The sequence below is a fragment of the Procambarus clarkii genome, chromosome 27 (genome assembly GCF_040958095.1).
Source record: "Procambarus clarkii isolate CNS0578487 chromosome 27, FALCON_Pclarkii_2.0, whole genome shotgun sequence".
Taxonomy (NCBI): Eukaryota; Metazoa; Arthropoda; class Malacostraca; order Decapoda; family Cambaridae; genus Procambarus; species Procambarus clarkii.
In genome coordinates, this window is record NC_091176.1 from 4,921,591 (window position 1) to 4,941,770 (window position 20,180).

Consider the following 20,180-nt stretch of genomic DNA (forward strand, 5'->3'; position numbering starts at 1 on the left):
CCTAACCTACCTAACCTAACCTAACCTAGCTTTTTTTGGCTACCTAACCTAACCTTACCTATAAATATAGGTTAGGTTAGGTTAGGTAGGGTTGGTTAGGTTCGGTCATATATCTACGTTAATTTTAACTCCAATAAAAAAAAATTGACATCATACATAGAGAAAAGGGTAGCTTTATCATTTCATAAGAAAAAAATTATAGTAAATATATTAATTCAGGAAAACTTGGCTTATTAGGCAAATCGGGCCTTGAATAGTAGGCTGAGAAGTGAGTTCTGGCTACTAGGTACGACATATATATATATATATATATATATATATCTATCGTACCTAGTAGCCAGAACACACTTCTTGGCCTACTATGCAAGGCACAATTTGCCTAATAGGCTGAGTGATTTTCTTTATTTTCAAAAAATTGTTTCTAATTAATTGGTTTATTTGAATTATTATTATATTATATTATGAATATAAATTATTGACTTAGTTATGTTAGTTTAGGTTAGGTTAAGATAGATTAGGTTAGGTTAGGTAGGGTTGGTTAGGTTTGGTCATATATCTATGTTAGTTTTAACTGAAATTTAAGTAAAATTAACTCAAACATAATGAAATGGATAGCTTTATCATTTCATAAGAAAAAATTAGAAAAATATATAAATTCAGGAAAACTTGGCTTATTAGGCAAATTGGGCCTTGCATAGTAGGCTGAGTACTGCATTCTGGCTACTAGGTACAACATAGTGTAATTACCTAAGTGTAATTACCTAAGTGTAGTTACAGGATGAGAGCTACGCTCGTGGTGTCCCGTCTTCCCAGCACTCTTTGTCATATAATGCATTGAAACTACTGACGGTCTTGGCCTCCACCACCTTCTCACTTAACTTGTTCCAACCGTCTACCACTCTATTTGCGAAGGTGAATTTTCTTATATTTCTTCGGCATCTGTGTTTAGCTAGTTTAAATCTATGACCTCTTGTTCTTGAAATTCCAGGTCTCAGGAAGTCTTCCCTGTCGATTTTATCAATTCCTGTAACTATTTTGTATGTAGTGATCATATCACCTCTTTTTCTTCTGTCTTCTAGTTTTGGCATATTTAATGCTTCTAACCTCTCCTCGTAGCTCTTGCCCTTCAGTTCTGGGAGCCACTTAGTAGCATGTCTTTGCACCTTTTCCAGTTTGTTGATGTGCTTCTTAAGATATGGGCACCACACAACAGCTGCATATTCTAGCTTTGGCCTAACAAAAGTCATGAACAATTTCTTTAGTATATCGCCATCCATGTAATTAAATGCAATTCTGAAGTTAGAAAGCATAGCATAGGCTCCTTGCACAATATTCTTTATGTGGTCCTCAGGTGATAGTTTTCTATCTAGAACCACTCCTAGATCTCTTTCTTTATCAGAATTCTTTAAAGATTTCTCACATAATATATAGGTTGTGTGGGGTCTATGTTCTCCTATTCCACATTCCATAACATGACATTTATTAACATTAAATTCCATTTGCCAAGTGGTGCTCCATATACTTATTTTGTCCAGGTCTTCTTGAAGGGCATGACAGTCATCTAAATTTCTTATCCTTCCTATTATCTTAGCATCATCAGCAAACATGTTCATATAATTCTGTATACCAACTGGTAGATCATTTATGTACACAATAAACATCACTGGTGCAAGAACTGAACCCTGTGGTACTCCACTTGTGACATTTCTCCATTCCGATACATTGCCTCTGATTACTGCCCTCATTTTTCTATCAGTCAGAAAATTTTTCATCCATGATAGAAGCTTACCTGTCACCCCTCCAATATTTTCCAGTTTCCAGAACAACCTCTTATGTGGAACTCTGTCGAAAGCCTTTTTTAGGTCCAGATAGATGCAGTCAACCCAGCCATCTCTTTCCTGTAATATCTCTGTGGCCCGATCATAGAAACTGAGTAAATTCGATACACAGGATCTTCCTGATCGAAAACCATACTGTCTGTCTGATATTATATCATTTCTCTCTAGGTGTTCTACCCATTTAGTTTTGATTAGTTTTTCCAATACTTTCACTATTACACTTGTCAATGATACAGGTCTATAATTGAGGGGCTCTTCCCTGCTGCCACTTTTGTAGATTGGAACTATGTTAGCCTGTTTCCACCCGTCTGCTACGATTCCTGTACACAGGGATGCCTGAAAGATCAGGTGAAGTGGAATGCTGAGCTCAGATGCACATTCTCTCAGAACCCATGGTGAAACGCCATCTGGGCCAGCTGCTTTGTTCTTACCGAGCTCCTTGAGCATTTTTTCCACTTCGTCTCTAGACACCTCTATGTGTTCTATGTTGTTCTCTGGAATTCTTATTGTATCTGGTTCCCTAAAGATTTCATTTTGTACAAACACACTTTGGAACTTTTCATTTAGTGTTTCACACATTTCCTTTTCATCTTCCGTGAATCTATTTCCCATTTTCAACCTCTGAATATTATCCTTTACCTGCAATTTGTTGTTTATGAATTTATAGAATAGACCTGGTTCTGTTTTACATTTGTCCGCAATCCCTTTTTCAAAATTTCTTTCTGCCTCTCTCCTCACTGCCGTGTAGTTGTTTCTCGCATCTTTGTATCGCTGGTATGTTTGGGGGTTCGGCCTCTTCCTGTATTGATTCCATTTTTGTGTCTTTCGGTCTCTAGCCCTCTCGCAATTTCTATTGAACCAATCCTGTTTCCTAGTTCTGCATCTCTGTTTTGGTATAAATTTTTTTGTGCCTTTATCATATATTTCACACAACTTGCCATACATCTCATTCACTTCCTTGCCTAGCATCAAGTCTGTCCAATTATACTCACTAAAAAAATTTCTAAGGTCACCATAATGTCCTCTCCTGAAGTCTGGTTTTTCAACTGCTTCAACCTCCTTATTTTCTTCCAGCTTATAACGCATTGCATACTTTATTCCCAAAAAGACATGGTCACTTTTACCCAAGGGAGGAAGGTACTGAATGTCAAATATCTCTTCCTCCTTCCTGGTAAATATCAAATCTAGCATGGAGGGAACGTCCCCTTCCCTCATCCTCGTAGCTTGTTTAACATGTTGATACAAGAATGTTTCCAGGATGAGGTCTACAAATTTACAGGTCCAAAAATCTTCTGTTTTAGCTTCATATGCTTCCCAGTCTATGGATTTCAAGTTGAAGTCACCGACTATCAACAGTCGTGATCTATCGTTATCCGCTCTCGCTATAATCTCTCTCATTATTGTTATAAGACCTTCACGTTTACTATCTAGCTCCTCCTTTGACCATGTGCTGCTTGGCGGTGGACTATATGCATTTATCATCATTAGTTTATCATCCTCATAGCAGATCTCTAGTGCTATTATGTCAACTTCTTGTGGATTGGCAGTCATTATTTCCTTCACCTTTAGGTGTTCTTTTACCAGCACAGCAACGCCACCGCCTTTCCTAATTTTTCTGTCCCGTCTCCAAATTGAGTAGCCCCTTGGGAATATAACCTCATTTAAAATTACATCTTCAAGTTTTGTCTCCGTGAGTGCAACAATGTCTGGTGTCTGCAGCTGTATTACATCACTTAACTCCAGTATCTTCGATCTCACTCCATCTATGTTGGTGTATGCAATCTTCAGGAACTTGTTCCCCCTCTCCTTATTCTTCACTCCCCCTCTCTCTATTGATTTTGTTGGTTTGCCTTTATGTACCACTTTACTGGTTTGCCTACCCCTATCACTTTGTAGAAAAAAGAATTTATTTCTTCTTCATTCCTGCTCTCATTTAAATGTTTTGCCTCGGCGAGGTTCAGTTTCAGCTTCTCTCTATCTTCTTTTGAAAGATCTCGTCTTAACGACCACCCTTTCCCATCCTCATCCCTTTGCAATTTTCTAGCATTCCTTAGTACTTCTTCCATCTGTTTGGCACCGTTTAGGGTGATCCTCAAAGGTCGATCTTTCCCTTTTACGTACCTGCCTATTCTCCTGTAGTCGCACACATTCTCTCTGTTTGTAAGACCTTCCACGAGGCCAACAATTTTATCTACTACTTTAGCTTCTTCTACAGCTCTTTCTGACCTAGATGTTATTGCCTTTTCTTTGCAGCCAAAAATGATCAGGGACTTACTCCGATCAACTGTGTTTTGCACCAACTTCGGGTTAGATGCCAATTCTTTCCTCACTTCTAGCCTAATGTTTGTTTTATCTTGGTTGCTGCAGTGTTTTGACAGTGTGTGTGTGTGTGTGTGTGTGTATAATATATATATATATATATATATATATATATATATATATATATATATATATATATATATATATATATATATATATATATATATATATATATATATATATATATATTGTACATTATATGCTAATACTTTGAATTAAATGCAAAAGTGGGTGTATGTTCATGTTTATAACTGATTACATCTTTAATACCTTTGACCTAGGTACGGATGTCGTGGGATTCAGATATTTCCTTGCTGGAAGGAGAAGAGATTGTTGTGGAGGTGCTCGAAAAATTTCCCGTCACGACCTCTATATCCCACAACTTTGTAAGTTTGATATAATGATTATTAATTTCAGTGGCATGTAAATGAAATGAAAGTTTCTTTTAATATTCATTTAATGTTCTGTTTCCTGTAAGGGCCATGGACGTAAAGAAAAAAAGAAAAGTTGGTACTGTATTTGCATATTGATAATTTATTAGATTGTTAGCTATGCATAACAGTACATTACTTTGTAATATAATATTATTATACTACAAAGCTATTACAAAGCAAAATTGACTTTTGTTGGGAATATTTAAATATATAAGCCCAAAGGTTACTATGCAATCTTTCAATATTATAGTGTAGATTGAAATTGCCGCAAATATTGTAACAGGGTTCCCTCACATTCTTTCCAATACAAAGGAAACTGTACAAGGCAAGCAGGGACTGAATTGCAGCAACAAAGTATTCTGTTCGGAAATGAGCTCTTCATGTACAGTACACTCAAAGCTTTATGTCTGAGGTGTCCATGAATATCCCTCGATACTGAATGGTGGAAATATGGATGGTGCTAAATAGTCATCCCAGTATGGTGCCTTTTCTGTGGAGAGCCCCTTCGGCTCCCCGGAGCTATACTGGGCTGATGTGTATATATTAGACTGTGGCAACAGTCAGTCGAAGGAGTTCTAAGCCTACCGGGGACCAGAACCTGAACCTGGCCCCCTTAAGAGAGGCATGAGGAGCAATAGCCTAAAGACACCCCCGTGTAATTGAAGCAGTCTTTGTCTGCCATCTACCAGGTCAGGCACCCAGAAAGATAGGAATTTCAAAACAAACTACTGCTGGCCAAAAAATTGCAAACCGAAAGCCGAAACAGCAAACAGAACTCCCCAATCAAAAACCTGGAAATAAACATGATGTCACCACAACTGTCGCGCATCCGTCTGCGCAACCCCCCCCCCTCTCCCCTGGAGGAGGATTGGGGTTCCCAGACCTCCATGCCGGCAACTCCACGCCGGCAACTCTCTTCAGTTCAGAAGGCTGTTGTGTCAGTGGCGGTCAATCGACTCTGGCTAAACTCTTTGCGCAGTGCTGCAGTGCGGTGTTGTTGCTCTGTATTCGTGGTGTGTGAGCCAGGAGTAACACAAGAGTACTGGGGCTGCATGCACCTAGGGCTACCTTCCCTAGGTGCCCCATAACTACTGCCTTTGCGGCTTCAGGGTTATCTTCCATGAGCCGTTCAGGAGCAGCTACCTATGTGTGGTTCTGTCGCTGCTCGGTGATTGCCCACCCTTGGGGGTTCAGCTGGGGTGGTTCTTACTCCTGTTTTCCCTTGGGCAGGAGGTAGTTTCGTCGCTTGCTGGGGCACGAGGTACTGTGTAGCTGTCTGATATACGCATAGCGACCCATTCTGTTCACCTCGAGACGTTGTGCTTTTGCAGGGTTTTTCTTTTGTTTTTCTTTTGTTTTGTCTGGCGGGGGTCTGCCTGGTGTGGCGGTAGGACCACTAGTAGGTTTTTGGTGGCCCTCCACTAGGTCCACGTGCTTGCACACATTGCAGGGGTTCAGCTTTTAGATTGTTTGCTTGGTAGCTCTGAGATAACCGGTTAGCAGCACCTCGCCTGGGCTTCCCTTAGCAGTCAGCCTAAGGGCCCTGGAAACCCCCATTGGGGTTCAGTGGTCCAATGTAGGAGACCTCTGAGTCCCACCTCTCCTTTTGCAAGTTTGAAGGTTGCTCTGTCCCCCTGTCTCAGGGTGACACTCACCCTCTGCCTCCGCCTTGTTGCCTGTTGGGTCAGTGACACCTATGACCCGGAGTCCTGCGAGTGGTGTTCTTTGCTTGTACTCCAATTCACCCAGTCCAGTGAGACTGATATTTGGGTGCAGGCAGCTTTAGCGTTGCATGCGTGGTTTCAGTTGCAGCAACGTGAGAGGTTGGGTGCCTTTCCAGATGCTCCGCAGCTGCCCCGCTGAATTATACTGGTAGTAAGACTCGGGCAGCTTTGGGGATTGCCCCTTCCGGATTGGTGGCGGAGGCATTCGAGCTTGGTTCTCCTGCCAAAGCTTTTGGGCCACGCCAGTGGCCCCCATCATCCCTGCTTTTTCGGTGGCCTCTGCTTCTTCTCCAAAGGCAGAAGGTTTGGAGGACGGCTTGGCCCCAGGTCCTGACGTGGAGTATTCTGGGGCTGGGGAGGAGTTGACTTGGTGGGGGGGGGGCCTGGGCCCCACTGGTCCCTGCCTGGGTGTTTGGTACCCTCGGTGCAGGGCTTGTTGTTACATGGGGAGGGGTTTTCCTATCTTTCGCTTTGATGTCCAAAGAGCTTGGAAAGGATGTGGGAGGAAGAAGGATGGGGCGATGAAATTCTTGGAAGAGGATTTGGATGTGGAGAGAGGAGGCTTGAAAGTTCGGTGGCCCGTCCACCTTGGATTGGAGATGTTTTTTCAGTCAAAGCCTGTAGCTTGAGTTCTTCTTAGGCGGCAAGAGGCTAGTGGTGGGGCAGGGTGATGTCGTCCTGGTTCACTTGAGGTGGTCTGTCTGGCTTGGAGGAGGCGTCTTCCTTATTGAGGTGGTGAGAGGTAAGTTCACTGTTGCTTGGTGGTGTCTTGGCCACGAGGTATTCGCATGTACTTCCCAAATGACAGCGGTGGTATTGGTGTTCCTGTCGGGTCTTCATCTTCTTCCAGGAAGGTCACTTGTCCCCTCTTGAAGTCGAATTTAGGGTCGATGTATTCACTCTCCAGAGCGCTGAGGTCAACATATAGTTCCACGGTCTCGTGGTGGACAAACACAGGGTAAGGAAAGCAGGTCTTGAGCTGGTTGATGATCCTGTTGCATTCTAAGGCAATGACCATTCTTGTGCTTCGATTGCCGTTGAAAGTGCACCGTGATTGAGGTAAAGTCCATAGTAGGGCTTTTTCTTGCTTGATTTGCTTGGGTTTAGGTCGAAGTCTGGGGCCTCATATGTGACGGCCTCAGCCGAGGCAGATGGAAGCAATGGTGATTCTAGGAACTCTGGTGCTGGTTCTGGTTCTGAATCTGATTCTGATTCCACTTGCCGACGTTTTGCTTTCCTTTTCATCCGTCCCCGGCTGGTGGGGGCAGGTGATGAGGTTGACTGGTCTGCTGTGGAGGTGGTCTGGGTGGATGCTGTTGCCTGGGTGACTTGTGCTGGGTTCGACTCCGGTGGTGGTAGTTGCGGTATGACTGCAGTTACTGTTGGTGTTGGAATCTCGTCTGTTTGGGTTGAAGCAGCGTTGTGATGTTGAAATAGGTCTGCTGGTATCAACATTGTAGGCAGGTTGTTCTGGGCGAGCAGCCTGTTCAATACTCTCACGTATTTTGCGTTGTCTGTTCCCGCCTCTCTCTCAGCTACACTGACCAGGCATGGGATGAGAGTGGTGTTGGTCGAGGCCGCTGATTGGTTGACAGTCAAGTTGGTTGGCTGAACTGCAGTCGCCTGTGTCCTGGGTCCCCATTGGGGGGTGGTCTGGCCTGGTGTGGACGTCTGTGTAGCAGAAGCAGAAGCGTTGGGAAGCACTGGAAACGATGTAGCTTGGATATTAAAGCTCGCCGGCTGATTGGTTGTTGGGTTGGCAGTTACTGTTTTATTTATTTCATCTAGTCGTACTTGGCAGTCCATGGAGACGGCGATGTGAGCTCCTCCACAATTGAGACACAGTTTGGTGGTTGACCGGCAGGTTTTGAAGTGATGATCCTAGGTACAAATGCTGCATTTAACATCTGCTTGTTGGCAGTTCTTGGTATCATGATCGTACTTGTAACACTTAAAGCACTGGCGAATGTTGTAGTAACGTTCCTTCTTTACAGTGTCAGCTGTGATGGAAATATCCAGACATCTAAATCCATTTTCCACAGCTTGGGTCGCTGCAGCAGCTGTTGTGAAGGTGACCTTGAGAGTAGGCCTAGGGTTGTCGTCGTTCTTGATGACCTTGACTGTAGCAGCAGTCAGAGCCGGGTTTCTGGTGTTGATACTATCAAGTATGGTGCTAGGGTCCTGGGTGGCGATGTAGACACTCGTGTGGCTGACGAAGATGGTTCGTTCAGCCAAGTAGCGACGGTTAGGAGTGATGATCAGGTTGGAGTTTCGTAGGGCGTCCTGGTGTTCTGGTGCAAACAGTTGCTCCAGAGCTTGCTCGCTTGAATAGAGAAGTACAGCGCCGTCAGCATCGTCACGGATGTCCAACGGGGCTGCATTCGTGATGTCGACGATTTTCCTTAGTAATTGGGGCCCGCTGTAGGTGGTTTCGTGACGAAACCGGACCTTTATGCGGTAAATCATGGCTCTAATCGTTGCTGCCCAATGTTTACCCACCGTTCGACTCCTCCCCAGGTTCGGTTCCGAGTTCCCTTGGGTTCTTCGGTTCCCTCCTTCTGGAGATTTTTGGCTTCCTGCATCCCACCGAGGAAGGTGTGGGCACCCCCTTGCGTCTTACCTCCTGCGAGACCTGCATTACGCCTCGCTATTGAAGCCTTCTTCTTTTTGAGTTTGGCTCCTCTTATCCTTATTGGGTGCATTACAAGGTGCTGGAGTCTTCCTGGCTGGCAGACTGCTTTTTCTTCATGGGGCTTGCCATTCATCCTGTTGGACTGCGCTCTTGAATGGCGAGAGTTGCCTACTTTCATTTAGGTTTTCCTGGGGGTGAGTTGGAGCACCTCAAAGAGTGCTTGTTCGCCCCCGTCCTTCCTTATGAAGTTGGCCAAGTGTGGCTTCACGTGCAGGTTCTCTCCCTTTCAGCATCCCTGGTGGCTGAGGATTTGTGCACCCGTGGGCACTTTGCTTCGGTCTTGCGCTTCTTTTCCCTGCTGGAGCTGTCTTCGGACTGACTCATGCTGGGTGTGGAGGAGCTGGGTTCCGGGCCAGGGTCCAGTGGGCTTGCTTCTGCAGCTCAGGTGCTGGCTTCTTTGGTGAAGTTGTATGCACCGTTTCTAAGGGAGGCGGTGTCTGTTCTTCGCTTCTCGCCACACGTGCTGACAGCCGGTGCTCATCCAAATTTTGGAATCGTCTTGGGCCCTGGCTTTTAGATTTTCATCCCCTTTTTTCCGTTGCTGTTTGCAGAGTCTGCGGTGGTGCATTTTCTGCAGGTGGCTTCGTCTAGTTGACGGCCTTTGTCGGACTTATAGGTTCTCCAGGGGTGGGGGGGGGGGATGGAGGTCCTGCCCGGATGGGTCGTGCCAGGTCTAGGGGTTCCTTCAGTCGTCATAAGCCAGTAGTGCCAGATTTGGGGCCAGCACCTCTGGAGCTGTCGGCGCAGTGATCGCTCTCATCGTCGGTTGGGCTCTCGTGGGGGTCGTTGGCCCTTTCGCGGGTTGCCACGTTGACGAGGCGATAAGGGGGGAGGCTCGCGCTGTTTGCTCTCACCTGGTCCCATGATTTGTTGGCAATTTGAGTCGTTTCCTCTGGCCTGAGGTGGCGTTGGGTCACTCCTCCTTTTGGGGATCGGGGCTGGCAGGGCAGGCCTCTTCTCCTGTGCTGTCAGGTCATCTAGGTGTGGTCAGAACGACAACGTCCCTCAGGTGGATTTCCTGCCTGTTTTCAGTTCTGAAATGGGACTGTGCGGATCTGCGATTCATACTGGACTTGTCTAGTCTGAATCCCTGGGTCTTTTGCCCCTCCTGTCAGATGATCACTCTGTCTCAGGTCTGGCTGCTTTTGGCGCCGGGTGCCTGGATGGTGTGTCTGGACCTCCGGAACGCGTATTGGCACGTCCCAATTCATCCGGCGTTCAGGGACTGGCTCAGTTTTGTTGTGGGGGCAACAAGCTTACCGCTTTCGTTGCCTTCCATTCAGCTTGAATCTGGCACCTCGAGTGTTCACACGCCTTACCCGGGTCGTGGTGACCTGTTTGCGACTGTTAGGGGTTTGGATTCTAGCTTACCTTGACGACTGGCTGGTGTGGGCTCCCAGCCAGTCCGTGTTGTCTGCGTGCCAGGGATATGGTTCTTTCCCAGCTCACCAGGTTTGGGTTCTTGGTGAACTGGAGGAAGTCCCATTTGGTTCCCTCTCAGGTTTGGACTTCGCTGGGTCTTGTGTAATTACCTAAGTGTAATTACCTAAGTGTAGTTACAGGATGAGACCTACGCTCGTGGTGTCCCGTCTTCCCAGCACTCTTTGTCATATAACGCTTTGAAACTACTGATGGTCTTGGCCTCCACCACCTTCTCAGCTAACTTGTTCCAACCGTCTACCACTCTGTTTGCAAAAGTGAATTTTCTTATATTTCTTTGGCATCTGTGTTTAGCTGGTCGGCCGAGCGGACAACACACTGGACTTGTGATCTTGTGGTCCTGGGTTCGATCCCAGGTGCCGGCGAGAAACAATGGGCAGAGTTTCTTTCACCCTATGCCCCTGTTACCTAGCAGTAAAATAGGTACCTGGGTGTTAGTCAGCTGTCACGGGCTGCTTCCTGGGGGTGGAGGCCTGGTCGAGGACCGGGCCGCGGGGACACTAAAGCCCCGAAATCATCTCAAGATAACCTCAAGAAGCTAGTTTATATCTATGACCTCTTGTTCTTAAAGTTCTAGGTCTCAGGAAATCTTCCCTATCGATTTCATCAATTCCTGTTATTATTTTGTTTGTAGTGATCATATCACCTCTTTTTCTTCTGTCTTCCAGTTTTGGCATATTTAATGCCTCTAACCTCTCTTCGTAGCTCTTGCCCTTCAGTTCTGGGAGCCACTTAGTAGCATGTCTTTGCACCTTTTCCAGTTTGTTGATGTGCTTCTTAAGACATAGGCACCACACAACCGCTGCATATTCTAGCTTTGGCCTAACAAAAGTCATGAACAATTTCTTTAGTATATCGCCATCCATGTATTTAAAAGCAATTCTGAAGTTAGAAGGTGTGGCATAACTCTCACATAGTTGTGTGGGACTCTCAGACTCCTTCCTTGTTTCTCCCTCCTGCGATGCTGTTGTGGCTGTGGTCCTGCTTTCCTTACTGTTTTTGGAGGGCACCCGGGTCACACATCGTTTGTTTGAGCGGCTGTACGGGACCCTGAACTTTGTCGTGCTGGTCTACCCATCGAGTCGGATCTGGTTTTGGCGAATATTCTGGTTTCTTCGGGGTCTTCCCTTCCGCTGCTCTCACGATTGATGGGTTCGGATCCCGGGAGCCTTCCTTCGGCTGCTGCGTCGCCGGCTAACTCTGCGGGTTTTTTTGGGTACTGCGCCATGGTGCCTCCCGGAGCCCTCGCTCAATGTGTTCACGGATGCCTCGTCTCTCAGCTGGGGTTTTGTGACAAGTGCTCACCAGGCCGGGCTGGATCAGGGGGGTCTGTCCTTCTGTCGAGCTCACAGCTCAGCGCGGGAGTTTGTGGCGGTGTGTCATTCGCTTCAGAGGATTCGGGTCGCTCGAGGAGCAACGATCTGGCTCCATTCGAACTGCTTCCCGGTGGTTCATTGCCTGTACCACGGGGTTTCGATGCGGTCCTTGGTTCTTTGGGGCTAGTCGGTTCGGGTGATTCGTCTGTCGAGTTCTCGGGGTTTGGATCTCCTGGCAGTTCATGTTCAAGGGGTGTCAAACCTTCTGGTGGACGGCCTTTCTTGGTTCATTCCCCCTTCCACGGAATGGATGGTCGACACCGACTCGTTCAGTTGGATCTGCCGGACGTACAGGCGCCCAGAGGTGTACCTCTTCGCATCGGCGTTGTCGAGGCGTCTTCCAGATTATGTGGCGCCCTTCCCAGACGGCAAGGCCGTCGGGGTCGATGCCTTTCGGCTGAACTGGTCGAGGTCGAGTTACTTGTACCTCTTCCTTCCGGTCCAGTTGTTGCTCAGGATCCTGGCTCGGTTGGAGACTTACCAGGGGAGAGTAGTCCTGTTGGCTCCTTGGTGGCTCCTGGCTGGCCAGCCAGCCAGCCAGCCAGGCACTCGCAGTCAGCCAGCCAAGTGTTCACAGCCAGCTAGCCAGGCATTCACAGCCAGCCAGCCAATTAACACATAGTCAAATAGTATGAGTCTGATGTCAGGTAGTCTGTCTCTGTATATGTAATTGTGTATGCTCTTATGTATTTATCCTTTTTTCGTATTCTGGTATCTATAATAAGCTGGCCCTAAACAAACAGCAAGCCAGCAGTCAAACATTTAAAATTTTTGTTATTCCATCTGTAAGGGGCCTCCCGGACCACCAGCTGGCAAGAAGTGAGGAAAATCATATATTAATTCCATCCTAACAGTGGCCATAAGGGGAAGGAATAGGTGTCGTGGGAAAGGGGGAAAACGGGAAGGGACCGGGTGTGACCAATTGGCGGCCCAACCAGTGAGTCTATGGAATCTCTAGTTCTAGTAGCTTGCATTTAGGCCAGTGTGGCAAATTTTACCAAAAGCTTTTGATATACCTGATACACCACTGAGCTCTACATTACCAAAAGCTCAAAGCTGCCCATCCACTCTCCTGCCAACCCCCTGCTACCTGTCAGCCCACCTGCCCATGATTGCCTGCCCGCCCTCCTGCAACCACCCAAAATATTGTTTTCATACCCTGTACTGTATAGTGTATTTCCCTACTATAATATTGAGACTTTTTCTGGGGGGGGGGCCCCTTGTGGCTCCATAAGGCTACCATCTCTGATGTAGGTACCATCTACTAGGAACCATTACTTGCAGAGTTCTCTGGCCTACCGGGTACCCAGAGCCAGAACCTGGGAGCTGTAGCATTTACATATTAACTTAATCATTTATGCCACCACCAAGGGAAGCACCCAGAAAGTTAGTGAGTTGAAACAAGCTACAGCTGGCTGCCTCCCCTCCGAGACCTACAGCCAGGCGAAAATGGCTGTAGAACTTGCCAAACTATCTATGTGAACAAATGACTGAAAATGTTATAACTTAGCACCTACTCATTTGCCCTACCCTCCCCCTCGTTTGTAGAAAGAGAGGGGCAGGCCACGGCTCCCAGGTCGCTCCACCATCGGTTCTCTGGTGTTTGCCAAGTTTGTCCCTATTGCTGTGGCCCCTGTGTTTATCTTGGGTTTTCTTTTGCCTTGGTAGCTGTTCCATAAATATTTTTGTGTGGGCCAGGAGTGTAATGCACCTGAAGCTGCATGTATTCAGGGTTACTTTCCCTGAGTGCTCCCTAATGCTTCTCTTGCACTGCCAGGGTTTTCTTCCCTGGAATGTTTGGGTGACGCTCCTTTAGAGGTCCTCTTTGCTTGTGGTGGCCTTTGTGCTAGGTTCAGGGTGGAGTTTTGGGCTTCCATCTTTTCCCCAGTCAAAGTGTCTTGGCTGGTGGGTGCACTGGGTTACACATGTGCTCCACTAAAGCACTGAGGTAGGTTTTCTCACACACATCTTATCCAGGCTGGGTTAATTTACACAGCACTTTCTGGCGGGGCTTCCTCTAGCTAACGGACTGATATCCATCATATTAGTCTAGAGCATCAGTCAATTAGAGTTTTCTGCCTATCAGGAACCACGAGCCAGAACCTGGTTCCCTCAGAGAGGTGCAGGGAGGAATGGCTTATGAACACTCCACTTTGTGAGAGTATAGTCATGTCTGCCATTGACAAGGGGTATCACCCAGAAAGGTAGGAAACCATTACAAACCCCTACTGGTAAAACATTGCAACCCAAGACAGAACAGAGCTCAAGAACTCCCCCCCCCATCCCCAAGAGGGAACAGCAAACAAGCAAATATCCACTCAATCAGTGTGCCCGCTCATTAGTGACCCAGTTTCCCCACCAAGAGGGGAGGAGGGGGGCCTTAACAGGCTGCCAAGTGCTAACACCATCAGTTCGTCGACTGATGTTTGAGCGATGGCCAGGTATTATTGTGTACTCAGGCTCCATGCGTCTAGGGTTACCTTCCATAGGTGCTCAGTAGGTACTCTTGTGTATTCAGGATTTTCTTCCCTGGCACGTTCGGGAATTCACTCCCATTGAGGTTGGTGTCTCTTGTCATTAACCTCTCCCTTGGGGTTAAGGGGGGGGGTTAGGTTTCTCCGTTTGACCCTGGGTAGGGAGTGTTTTGGTTGTGGCACACGATGGTAGTGCAGTTTTCATATTTGCAGCGGCTGTCTCACTCTAGCCTTTGGTTGTTTCAGGTGGTTTCTGGGGGAGCCCTTTTGTCTCCCTGGGGCTATCCAGGCTGATATGTATATTATTAGACTTTGGCATCAGACAGTGTGAATGTAGCTCTAGGCCTACCAGGTACCATGAGACAGAACCTGGCCCCCCCTCAGAGAGGCATGAGGAGCAATAGCCTATTTGGAGCATTCTATATCTGCCATCGACCGGGACAGGCACCCATAAAGGTAAGCTCCTCAAAACAAACCCCTATTCTGGTTAAAACGACTAAAATAGACAAACGAGTGGACAGAACTCTCCAAATTAAAATGAGCAAACGAGTATAACATCACACGAGCTGTGCCGCATGTCTGCACAACTACCCCCTTCCTGGGAGGGGGAAGGAGGTGCCCCAGACCCCCCACGCTGGCGTTCCACCTTGGTGCTCTTCGGGTGATGTGATTGTGGCATGGTCGTGTGACTCCAGCTCCTGATTCTGTGTGTTGTGCTGAGCCTTGGGTCCAGTACTGCTTTTACGGTGGCGTGCGACCTGGGAGTAATTTTCACAGGTACGCGGGCTGCATGTGCTTAGGGTTCCCTTCCCTGAGTGCCCTGTAAGTACTGCCCTTGGGGCTTGGGGTTATCTTCCACAAGTCACCTTGGGGTCTACCTTTGTTGGTCTTTTGCTGCTTGGCGATTGACCGCTCAGAGTGTGTTGGGGGATTTCCTCCCTTGTTTACCTTGGGGTAAGTGGTAGTTTTTGCACTGGTAGGGACACGGGGTACTGCACAGCTAGTTTTCACCTATTACAGCGGCCGGCTCTGTTCCTCCTGGGTATGTTGTCCTCTTGCAGGGTTTTTCTTTTTACTCTTGTTTCTGCCTGGTGGGGGGGGGAGGGGTTTGGTGTCCCTTGTCCCCAGTTATATTAGGGTCTTGACCTCTGTTGTTCGGTGGTACCCCCTGCTTGGCCCCCGTGAGTGGACACGTCGGGGGGTTCAGTTTTAGAAGTTTGTTTGGTAGTCTTGGGCGCTGGTTAGCAGTACCCTGCCTGGGCTTACCCTTAGCATCAGCAGTCCAGGGGCCCTGGGTAACCCTGCGGGGGTGCACGGGGTTCAACGGATGTGACCCCTGGGTCCCCTCTCGCCTTGTGCGAGTTTGAGGGGTTGCTCTGTTCCCTTGTCTAAGGGTGACGCTCATTGTTTTTGCCTCTGTCATGCTGCCTGTTGGGTCAGTGGCACCTTCAACCGGGAGTCCTGCGAGCATTGTTGCTTGTTTGTGACTCAATTCGCTCAATCAACTGATGACATTATTTGGGTGCAGGTGGCTCAGGCGTTGCATGCTAGGTATAGGTTGCTGCAAAGTGCTAGATTGGTTGCTTTCCTGGATGCCCGGAGGCTGCCCCACTTTGCTTATAGAGACCCAGACTTGGGGGTGTTGGTTGCTTCGGCCTTGGGGGTGCATCCTCTGTCCTCATCCTGTTCTTTCTTTCCCTACTGTGGTTCATTTTGTCCCCACCTCTACAAAATGTACCTCTTCCCCCTGGTTCAGCTGTTGCTCAAGGTCCTGGCTCTCTTGGAGACTTAACAGGGGCGAGTAGTCCTCTTGGCCCCATGGTGGCCGGCCCAGCTGTGGTTTCAAGCGCTGCTTGCCCGGTGTCCTAGCCCGGAGGTTTTTGCTTGGCTTCGCCTCTTTCAGAAGATCGGCCCGGTCCGTTACGAGACTGATTCGCTATTCTCCTCGAGTCTTCACGTCTGGTATTTTTTACTCGAGTTTATCATCATTTGTATGGTGATCAGGTGGCTTCATTGATGGTGTCCCACCTGTGGGCTTCGTCTCAGTGGCAGTGTGAAGTTTCCTGGCGGTCCTTCCATTTCTTTTTGACTCTTCATCATTGTACTTCGCATTCGGTTCGGGTGGTGTTGTCCTTTCTATCGTGGTTGTTCCAGGACCGCCATCATATGCCGAATGCTGTCGCCTCATATCGTGCAGTGCTGGCGGAGCCGCTTCAGCTTGCTTTCGGTATAGATGTTACGTCTGCACCGTTTCTCAAGATGTCTCGTGTGTTATTTCATCTCCGGCCTGCTCATGCGGCGCCTGAGCCGTCTTGGTCTTTGGATAGGGTTTTTTTCTTCTCTCTTTCCTCCTCAGTTTATTGTGGCCCCTTCGGTTCAGGATTGCTTTTCGAAGGCTCTTTTTTTTCCTGGTGGCATTGGCCTCTGGGGGGTCGAGTCGGGGAGCTTCATGCTCTCCTCCGGGGCAGGGGTTTCTGCTTTTTTGGTTGTGGCGATAGTTTTGTTCGTCTCCTTCTTTTCTGCAATACATATGCATTATGGAGAGCCATTTGCAGGAAATAAAAGGTAATTTTTTTGGTCCACTTGTGACTTTTTTGGGTGAACTTGTAATATTTTACCATTTGGTCAAAGTCATCAACATCTTTCATGTAGGTATTTTAGTCACATATTGCCTTTGGTTTGTTTACAATTACAAGGCTCACTGAAGTTGTTCCGTCACGTTTCCGCACTCTTTTTTTTCGTTCGACTTCGTGTGTGTCAGCATTGTGGCAGTTTGTGATTAGTGAGACGACTCACTCACCTTTCCACAGGATTATAAATGTATTATCTTTGCGGCTGAATATGGTTTTATCCACGGGAATTTTACACTTTGCTTGCTGTTGCAGAGCCTTGGGGGTGCCACACAGTAATCTGATGGTTCCACACGTGTAAACACCATGTTGACGTAGCTGTTCTGTGAGGTTGACAGAGTTATAGTAGTTATCCATATACAGATGATAACCCAGGTGCATTAGGGGCTGAATGAAGCCCATGACTGTCTCCATTGTTGTTTTTACCAATCCCGACATACACCTCAGTCATATATGTAGCCCGATGTTGATTCAGCAAGCATGTACAGTTTTATTCCATACTTATCAGGCTTATTTGGATTATAAACCTTGAAGGATAATCGCCCACACCATGACATTGTTCCTTCATCCAAACTCAATTCTTTCTTGGGAATGTATACTTGTGAAGATTTGCCCGTAAGATATTTTATCACTGTGCGAAGTTTTATCATCTGTCTTTATTGTTCTGGGGAATGGATTTGTTGTTATAACTATGAAAGAATTGGCCAATATGTTGGAATCGTTTCGACGTCATGAAAGTATTGAATGTATGCATATGCCACAGCCGGCTTGTTTGCCAGTACATTCTCATTGTTGGTAATTTTGCAATACCCATCAACATGGCCGGACCCAAATATCGTGCCATTTTCTTTACAATTACTTGTCGCCAAAGACTCATTGCACGCAAGGAAGTATTCCGTAGAAATTGTTCTGCATACAAGTTTGTTTCAATCGTCAAATAATCAATGTACGAGTCAAAAATTATTGTACAAATTGTCTAGGCGTGGTAGGTGTTGGTATACTCAGGCCTGGTGTTCCAGTGAAACTTTCTACAGATGGTGGAGTGGTGTCAGTTCACCAGGCATCATTAGGATTTGTTTGTTGAGTACGTCCTGCACGCATCCGAGCAGGAGGCTGTGGACGTCCCCCGTCCTCCTCCTCAGATACCTCACTCTCCTCACTCTCCCCAACCATTGACTCACCATCATCTGCCATGTCTACATCTGATTGAAATCAGTGTCCTGTTCTTCCTCCTCGACATCTGTATCAATATCAGATAATTCTTGAATCAAACCAGGGATTTTTATTGGTGTAAGCCGAATGTTACAAAATTTCTTGTAGATCAGGGGTCTCCAAACTTGTCAATGTAAGGGCCACATTATATATTTCCCATATTTATGCGGGCCGGAGGAATAAAAAATGAAAAAAAACAAAAAACAAATCAGTGCCAGTAATTTAATTTCCTCAAATATTAAAGTATAAACATGGAAAAATTAAAACATATCTTTTTGGAAAAAATCAGGGTAAACTAAATAGATTCCTGCCTTTAGTTTTATGCAACCAAATTAGTGTGACGAATGATACTGTCGTTTTGACTTCAAAAATTTCATTAAAATCAGGTTCCAGATTAGATGAGCCAATTGTAAGAATTGATTTCAAGTGATCATCAGACAAATTTGCTCGATAGTTAGATTTCACATACTTCATTTTGGAAAAAGTTTGTTTCACACAAGTATGTTGAACCAAAAATGGACACAAAACCTACAAGCAAACTTTATCAAATTTGGAAACTGATCTGGCTGCAGGCATTTATAAAACTCAATCAGATTTCCTTCTCTATACTTATCTTTCAGAGTGTCATCTGCCTGGAGATCAATAATTTCCATTTGAAATTGAGTTGGAAGATTTTCAGCATTGCAGTCAAATAGATTATGAAAGAGCCTGATTCATTTGCTTTGGCATCAAGGTCAGCAAATCGCTTCTGAAACTGTTTTTTCAAATCTGAAATTATTTCATTTGCAATGAAAAAGGAAATTCAACTTTACTTTCTGCATGAAATTTTTCACAACATGGAAATGAGCAAAATTCTTAACCTTCACCTGGCCTTCAAGTAGCGCAAGTTTTGCTCTGAATGCCTTGACATGAACAAAGTAGTCACTGATCAAATTTGTTTTGCCTTGCAATTTCAGATTCAAGTTATTCATATGACCTGTCATATTCATATGACCTGTCATATCTGCAAAAAATGCCAATTTCCAAATCTATTCACATTCTGATAATAATGGCTGAGGTTTATTTTTTCTCTGTGAGAAATAAATCAATTTCTAATCTGAGCCTCAAAGAAATGCAGCAAAACCTTTCCACAACTAAGCCATCTAACTGCTGTATAATAAGGCAAGTCTAACAAACTCCGCATCAATTTCTTTCAAGAAATCACGGAACTTGGCGATGGTTGAGTGCATGAGATCTAATGAAATTAACCACAGAAACCAACAGGTTTCATGACACAAGACATATCAACATATTTTAGGCACAATGCTTGTTGATGGATAAGGCAATGCAGAAAAATGGGTTTTGAGAATCCTCCAACCTCACAAGCTGTTGTAATTTGCCCAACCAAACCCATCTTTGTCCCAGACATATTCTTTCCTCCATCAATTGTCACACACTGCACTTGTTTCCATTCCAGGTTATATTCTGTCATAGTTTTACTTACTCATTGAAAATGTCCTCTCCAGTTGTTGTGGTGTGCATGCTGTGAACTTTCAGATTTTTTTTTACTGAAAACAGCTTGTTGAGAATGCAGACTGTGCTGAAATGATTCAAACTTTTTAGTGCATTCTGCTCCTGTGATGTGAGAATAACTTGAGCATGTTTAGATTCATAGTGCGACGAATATTGTATTCCTTCAGAACAGCAACACTGTCTCTACATATTATGCATAAAGCTTTATCATTTGCTATCACAAAAAATTACTTTTATCTTCCATTTGTCATTGAACCGACGGCACTCACTGTCCACTTTTCTTTTCTTTATCTTTTCCATATCCTGAAAACATAAGGGTAAAATAAATGAAATAAATTCTACAGGAAAAAAAACAGCTTGTATGTGGTGTTAAAAAGCATAGCATATTATTATAAAGTGGTAAATATTATGGTAACAGCTTTCGTTGATAAACCTTAATGGTTACCATTTTTAACTATTTTAAACATGCAATATTTTTGGCTACAATAGTTATTATTGCTATTTTGTATAACTAAGATAAAGGCATTGT

The 20,180-nt window shown here is 45.8% G+C and overlaps 1 protein-coding gene across 1 annotated transcript in view; it reads left to right on the plus strand.

The window, feature by feature from the left end:
• LOC138369275 (raf homolog serine/threonine-protein kinase Raf-like) overlaps positions 1-4,573 on the plus strand; it is a 43,085-nt gene extending 38,512 nt beyond the window's left edge. Inside the window, exon 5 of the mRNA XM_069332289.1 lies at positions 4,439-4,573. Coding sequence (XP_069188390.1) covers positions 4,439-4,558 — 120 coding nt within the window. The 3' untranslated portion in view covers positions 4,559-4,573. The remainder of the gene's footprint in view (positions 1-4,438) is intronic.
• The last annotated feature ends 15,607 nt before the right edge of the window (positions 4,574-20,180 follow it).